This window comes from Pituophis catenifer, unplaced genomic scaffold (genome assembly GCF_029215685.1).
Source record: "Pituophis catenifer annectens isolate HBS135680 unplaced genomic scaffold, rPitCat1.0.hap2 SCAF_2, whole genome shotgun sequence".
Lineage (NCBI taxonomy): Eukaryota > Metazoa > Chordata > Lepidosauria > Squamata > Colubridae > Pituophis > Pituophis catenifer.
The window spans coordinates 159367064-159374785 of record NW_027256882.1 but is presented as its reverse complement, the minus strand read 5'-3'; the positions used below and the strand labels follow the sequence as shown (position 1 = coordinate 159374785).

At 41.3% G+C, this 7722-nt stretch overlaps 1 protein-coding gene across 1 annotated transcript; it reads right to left on the bottom strand.

Moving 5' to 3' along the window:
- Positions 1-2159: 2159 nt before the first annotated feature.
- On the bottom strand, positions 2160-6355 carry LOC139310275 (aquaporin-5-like). Its single transcript, XM_070934436.1, has 4 exons — positions 5819-6355; positions 4361-4525; positions 2807-2890; positions 2160-2348 (listed from the first exon to the last, which is right to left on the bottom strand). The coding sequence occupies exons 1-4, from the start codon at positions 6353-6355 to the stop codon at positions 2160-2162; spliced, it is 975 nt and encodes a 324-aa protein (XP_070790537.1).
- Between the last annotated feature and the right edge of the window lie 1367 nt (positions 6356-7722).

Here is a 7722-nt window from a genome sequence, read left to right as displayed (position 1 = left end):
CACAAACAATGGGGAAGCCAGATTTACTTAACACCCGTGTTACTAACTTAACAACTGCAGTGATTCTCTTAACAATCTGTGGTAACCTGTGGTAAGAAAAGTAAAACGGGGCAAAATTCACTTAAAAATTTCTCAGCAACAGAAATTTTGGGCTCAATTGTAGCTGTAAGTCGAGGACTACTTGTAGGAGGCAGGGCTGATCTGATGTTTTGCTCTCTGAGGTCAACAGATGCTCCCAATTTGAGAAGCCAACAGGACAATTTAAAGGGTTCCAGGAAGCACAATTACGGACACACTACTGTTTTTCAAAAGTACCTGAGAGGAAGGTCTATCAGTGTTCGACCCGACAAGGTAGGAACCAAGTCAGACATAACCGTAAACATTGAGCTGAAGTCTTTGACTCTCAAGGCAGGAAAAAGTATGTCCCAAAGTCCATAGAGTCAAAAAGATGAGAAGAAAAGGGCTAGGTTTTAAGCCCTGGCCTAAATGTAAGGCTTGATTTCTATATACTGCCTATATGTTGTTTCATTCCACTGGGGCAGTTAGTGTCCACTTAAATGGACAGCCATGAACTCATTGGGCTGGTTAACCTATGCTCTTCTGAGAGCAGCTGTGGAGTTCCCCCACCCCACCCCCCACCAGTATTTGATGCTGCAGTCAATGTAGTCAGTGATTTCTAGAAGCAGCTGGCAAATTTTAGATAAGGAAGGTAGGTAGATGCAGATCTTATTGATCAGATATATTAACAAGTAAGACTACTCCATGGATGGGGGGAAATGATTGACTCTGAACAAAAAAAAAAGAATAACAGAGTTGGAAGGGACCTTGAAGGTCTTCTAGTCCAACCCCCTGCCTAGGCAGGAAATCCTACACCACTTCAGACAAGTGGTTATCCAATATCTTCTTTAAAACTTCCAATGTTGGAGCATTCACAACTTCTGGAGGCAAGTTGTTCCACTGATTAATTGTTCTAAGTGTCAGGAAATTTCTCCTTAGTTCTAGGTTGCTTTTCTCCTTGATTAGTTTCCACCCATTGCTTCTTGTCCTACCCTCAGGTGCTTTGGAGAATAGCTTGACTCTCTCTTCTTGTGGCAGCCCCTGAGATATTGGAACATTTCTATCATGTCTCCCCTAGTCCTTCTTTTCATTAAACTAGACATATCCAATTTCTGCAACTGTTCCTCATATGTTTTAGCCTCCAGTCCCCTAATCATCTGTGTTGCTCTTCTCTGCACTTTTTCTAGGGTCTCCACATCTTTTTTACATTGTGGTAACCAAAACTAGATGCAGTATTCCAAGTGTGGCCTTACCAAGGCATTATAAAGTGGTATTAACACTTCACGTGATCTTGATTCTATCTCTCTGTTTACGCAGCCTATAAATATATCTTGGCTGGCAGGCCAAGGAAATCAAAAAGTCTAACCTCCCTGATGCAGTAGTTATAAACCATTTTAACTAGAAGCAATGCCAATGTTCATACATATACACATAAGCATCAACTCTGGCCTCTATCTGTACAAAACAGATAACATTTACAGTATGAGCATTTGGCAATCATGGCACATCCTTTTATTAATCTGGCTTGCAAGCATGGTGTCAGCACTTCAAGCTGCATTTACTCTAGTGCTGACATAAGAAGGAGAAGCGGAGGCGTCTGGAAAAGGACGTTTGACTTTTCACCTACTTATTTTCCCTGGAGATAATATCCCCTAGGAGATGGGATGGGAGGGGGGAAATTCCTTTGAGCTGGAGCAGTAGATCAGGGGTGGAGTGACTTGGAAGATGGCCAATGAGAGCAGGGGAGTGGGGAACGGAAAGGGAGGGTTTTGGGTCTGGAAGTCAGTGTTGGCTGCAATGGAGTCGGATTCAGAATGTCGTGCTTAATAAATGGGAGTTTTTCTTCAAGGACTTTGTTTGAAATGCAATTTATTTGAGACAACCTCGAAACCTGACGCACGGTTTAAACCCTTGGCCTGGAGTTAAATCCCATATCTGCTTGTGGTGGACTAAATAGGCATGGCATTAGATTAGACTTTAATTAAGGAACACCTTAATTTATTCTTTTTCTTGCCATGGTAAGACATTGTTTCTCTGTGTTCTGCATAATAAGAATGGGTGGTGGGCGGTGAAGCCATTCACACAGAATTTGATATAATCACTCATGCACACTCACTGTTCCAGCGTGCGTCAGCCCTATTTCCTGGTGGCTGCTGCAGATTATCTTCAGGGTCAAAGAAACCTTTAAAAATAGCCAGCCTCTCTTCTCTGCTCAGTCTCTGGGGACATAGGACGTAGTTGTAAATTACAGCAGCCAAGATAGCCCCTGTGAAAGGTCCCATCCAGAAGATCTGTAGAAAGAAGCAAATGAAAAGCAACTTTGAAGAATACAAAAAACATTGCTTCCTCAGGCTAGAATCCTTTGTATATCATGGGTTAGATGTTCCATTGCTAGACAAACTACCAAGAAGCAAATCTGACCCAAATATTTTGACACCTGAGAAGAACCAGTGATTTCTACCAAGGTGCCATGGTTTCATCTCCTCTCCATGTGCTTCATGGCAAAGTATGTTCTGAAGACAACTGCTGCAGTTCTCCCTCTGATTTTCATATTCTACTTATAGAACAGATTTCATGCTTAGCTAATACTTGACTGTTTACTAAGCAGAATATATTTATGAAGTCCTTGGTGCTCTCTGAGCTTGGATGAAGGTTTATCAGTGAAGAAAGTTTGGTGTGAAGGAGGTTTATGTAATCTAGGCTAACAATTGACGATCTGGGCTGACAGAGTCCGCAAAGAGAATCTTACCCAGTGAAAAGGACTGAATTTTCCCAGTATGACAGCAGGGGCAAAGGATCTTGCTGGATTTATGGAGCAGCCAGTATAATAAATCTGTTAAAGGAAGAAAAGGCATTAATTTAGATTGATGATAGTCTAAAGTAATGTTTCCCAATGCCTGGACTTCAACTCCCAAAATTCCTCAGCTTGCTTCCTTTGCTAAGAATTCTGGAAGCTGAAGTCCACATATCTCAAAGTTGCTCAGCTTGAAAAAAGATTTGACTTCAAGTATTCTATTCATGGGGGCCTTTTCTCCTACTTTATCCTCCGAACTGCATAATTTATTATTGCCTCCTTTGTGGAGATTCTTTGCCTCATTTAGATAAACATCACTGTCGGGATATTTCCCATTTCTTATTGCCCATTACAACAACATTTGTATATACGTTATCTACAGACACTTGAGTTTTCCCCTGTAGATATAAATTTGGGGTGATCTTGATATTTGGTATCCAGCACTACTTCCTTTCAGTACAACAGTGGAAGCTGTGTTGATCCCTATCAGAAACATGCAAGGTTGCCACGTATGCACCTGTATAGGGAATAGCTCTCTGTATGAAGAGATTTCATATAAGGGAGCAGAGGATTACCGTATATGCCAAATCCAGTTTAAAGGAAATACATTATGAAGTTGAAGTTATTTATTTGTAGGAGCATCTAGACAGCAGACTGGGAAGATCCATGAGGCATCTGGTCATAATCACCTACATTATGTGAGTGGTTTTGAAATTCTATTGAAAATATCAAAAGTATTTCTAAATTTGCATGCATACATATAAATTAGATCCTGCCCTCACTTGGCCTGCTTGTTAATGCTTTCCTTAATATTGCATGCATTACAATGTCACACATTTGTAAATATAATACGAAAGATGGAAACAAAATTATCATTCCAGCATATGTGTTTATTCGGTTAGATACACATTCCAACTCTTAGGAAATGGGTGGAAAAGACTGTCCTGCAAATAAATCCAAATACAATTAACTACAATTAACTACTGTTTGCAGAGTTTCATCTCTGCACTTTAATAGTAATATTAAGGCAGACCTATTCTGCATGGGGCTTCTGAATCAAGGGTGATGGTTATATCAATTTCTGAACTGAATTGTTTTGATACTGATGTGAGAAATTTTATCAGCTGTGTGTCAAAACATCTGTGGCTTCTCAAATTTCCTCGGTTTTAGTTTTTACAAATTTTTTGTTTCACCAAGTTTGAATCTGAACTGATCTAGAGTCTTTCAAAAGCATTTGGCCTTCTACTCAGCCTCCTCAAGTAAAGCATTGCTTAAAAAACAAATAAACAAATCAACTTTTGATAACCTCGAAATGTCAGTTTATAAAAACAAAATGAAACAAGTCAACACAAAGAGTGACCCCTCCCCCTTATTCTCATAAAATCTTACCTAACTCTTCCTGCCCTCTTTCCTTTATCTTTCTTTAATAGGGAGATGTCTTCTGCTGTGTTTCCTACAAGTGAATCCTTCTGCTTAATAACTTGTAAAGAATAAAATGAAGCGACTCACCCCAATAAGGTGAGCCATAGTGACAGCCAGGCCGATAGACAATGCTGCATAACTTCTGCTCTCTCTCCTGCGCTTATCGGTTACAGAGAAGATGCACATAACCACAGAAAAAGTTAGAACGATTTCAATCAGAAAGGCTTCCCCTGCAGATACGTCTTTGGGGACCTGCCAAAGTGTCAGAAAGGAGAGTTAAGGAAATAAAAAAGCACAGGCACAACACAAACAACTTGTTACAGTGTCCTTGTAAATTTCCCACCAACACAGTCTTGGTGTTGTCTTCCCAAAGATATGTTACTAGGACAGGGATCGGCAACAGTGATGGGTTGCTCCCGGTTCGGTCCGATTCTATAGAACTGGTAGTAAAACCGTCGGGAGGCTCTGCCCACCTGCCATGACGTCATCATGGGTGATCTGCGCATGTGCAGAAGTGCGTGTGCATGCTCAGAAGCACGTGTGCATGCATGCAAGCGAAGCTAGCATGCACGTGGTCCCATTGAGAACCGATAGTAAAGGTAAGTAGAACCCACCCCTGGTCAGCAACTTTAAACACTCAAAGAGCCATTTGGACCTGTTTCCCACAGAAAAGAAAACACCGGGAGCCACAAAACCCTTCCCGTGCCTGACTATTTCCTGAACAGCCACAAAATTAGCATATGTAGTTGAATTCTGTTTTCTTCTGAAACTTTTCTTTTCTTGGATTTATCCATGGTTGGCCTACCGGGAGTCGAAAAGCTCAATAACATGTCAATCCCCCACCCCCCACTTTGGCTGCAGGGTTTGTTATGTATGCGGAATTCTTCAATAATTGTTGTAGAAGTAGCACATTTTTCAGATGAAAGAATTTCCCCAAGTGTGAGTGGCCGGCTGCTGATTCAATCATAGCAGACCATGGAGGGCTACCCATGAGGGCATCTCAGCAGTGGTAGACTCCCTTCCTTGCCACTGCAGGGCCAACTCTGTCTAGAGACTTTCAAAGATAGTCAGTTCCCTTGCTTTTGAGTCTTCTTTAATTAAACCTCACAATGCCTATGTTCTCTCCTGTTGTCCCACAAGGAGATCTCAAAGACAACTTCTAATACAAGTACCATATGCTACATAACAATTATGCATAACAATTTGTTATTACCTTTCTTCTTTTTAAAAGAACACATCTCACGGCCTAAATACATGTCAACTCTAAATGCTCTTAACAAGATCAGATTGTTGCTTCTGTTGTGGAAAGTTGCTTCAGAAAGGAATTTATGGAAAATTGGATCTGGCTAGAATCACACCCTATTACCCTTTGGTTAATTCCTTAAGAGAGCACCCAGATAATTATATCATAGGGTCTTTTGGCAAAGTCAGAGGGACTCTTAAAGAATTGCCTGTTTGGCTTCTGTTCATTCACTGACCCAAAGCAATAATTTGGGAGTCATGCACACAAACTTCTTTCAGATTAATTGGCAAAGAAAGACTTACATGATTGGCAAATAGTGTTGAGCGGATCTCTCCGGGTGTCACGGAATAGATGATTCCTGCACCAGCAAGGCCTCCCAGCACCTGTAGGATCATATAAAATACAAAGCGGACGATGGAGATCTGGTTCCCCACAAAGTAGGCAAGGGTGACAGCTGGGTTGATATGTGCGCCGCTGACATGCCCAAAGATCTGAACCATGGTTGCGACGGTTAGTCCGAAAGCCAAAGAAATCTGGAGAACGTTAGGCTCTTCCAAAGGCCACTTGAAGGAGGCACCCAAGGCAATGCAGAGAAAGATTGCAGTTCCTACAAATTCACTTAGAACAGCCCAGGCAAATTTGGGGCTAAGAATCTCTGCTCGTCTTTCAGCAGTAGTAGCCATGGCTGGTGCAGTAGACACCGAGTGGGTGTTAAGATGGAATTTGTAGGCACCACGAGCAAGGAGTAAATTTGCTGGGCCATGCTGCATGCATTTATAGAGAGAAAGGGATGGGTTTAACCCAGTGTAGGTGGGGCCAAAGAGAAACCTGTCAGTCATCCTGAGGGTAATTTTTGAATCAGGACTACTGTATTTCTAGGTTAAAATATCCCAAACAATTTCCATAGTTAATGAAAAAGCCCTAAAGATTGGGGGAAGAGGGGGCATTCTTCTCAAAGCATTAACCTGTTTTTGAAAAATCTTTTAGAATTATTTCAGAGCATTCATAACATCATAGAATTATAGGACTGGAAGGGACTTTGGCGGTCTTGAAGCAAATAAGATGGTTCATTGTCTTTCTTTTCATTCTCGTTCTCTGAAAAGTGGGAGTTCTCATATTTTATTTTGTAACATGCAAGTAAATGCATCTGTATGCATTTAGATGGAGTGTGTAAAGCTTTGTCTGCTGTAGCAGGGGTCCCCAATCCCCAGTCCGTGGACCAGCACCGGTTCATGGCATGCCAGAAACCGAGCCACGCAAACAATCCAAGCCCCTTCTGAGGGATGCAGGCAGCATGTGAAACCATGCAGAAAAACTTCTCTCGATGGAACCGGTCCCTGGTATCCAAAAGGTTGGGGGCCTCTGTGCTATAGGACCAAGTTCTCATATGTCCTTATCAATGGGGCGATCTTGGAGGGACGTAGGACCACAGGTCCATGGGGATGTCACAGGTCCATGTGACATCCCCAGTTTATTTTGGTTTCTTCCTGGCATAGCTCAGGCTGTAGAAGAGAAAGCCACTTGAGTATGAAGCTGAGGACCCTCATGATTAGAGTTGAGGAGAGGGTTCAAAACATCCTTGTTTACTCGGACCTTCTAATTGAATCCATCATTTTCATAAGTGTAGCTGTTTAGCCCCTTAATTATATGCTTTAAAATGCATCATGTAATTGCATTGATTGTTTGTTTACATGGTATATTTCAGTAGTTTTTATTCACTTTCTGAAAGGTGCACTAAGCCATTAAGGAAGTGAGCAGTACAGGCATATTTTAAACAAACAAATAAGATATTGTACACAATGTGTAACTTGTGCTGCACATTCACCAGCAGAAATTTGGGGATAAAAGAAGGTTTTGTGGACAGGGACTATTGTTTTTCTACTCAGCATATGTTTCCTCTCTTTTCTGCTGATCTGAAGTTATTTTGCCTTCCACTGCTTTGGGCTATGTTGTGTTCTAGAGTCACAGATGCCAGTCAGAGTAATACCAAATACTATGCTAATAGCAATCGTATTTCCCTATGTGATGATGTCACAAAACCTATTCAGATTGTGGCCAGATTCTTTACTGGTTTCTAAGAATGAGTTATACGTCTTTCATTTTCATAGTCTTCATTATCCAAACAGGATGGATAAAGCAGGTATGGGGCAGAAATGTTTGTGAAACCTACTTGTATGAACAACATTTCATAAGATCCTATTTAAAC

Bases quoted from the DNA above. Each gene is read 5' to 3' on its own strand.
- LOC139310275 (XM_070934436.1), bottom strand. From the start codon at position 6,355: ATGACTGACAGGTTTCTCTTTGGCCCCACCTACACTGGGTTAAACCCA. The intron at 4,526-5,818 runs GTAAGTCTTTCT...ACACTTTGGCAG, and splicing joins CAACACTATTTGCCAATCAT to GTCCCCAAAGACGTATCTGC. The intron at 2,349-2,806 runs GTAAGATTCTCT...TTCTTTCTACAG, and splicing joins AATTCAGTCCTTTTCACTGG to ATCTTCTGGATGGGACCTTT.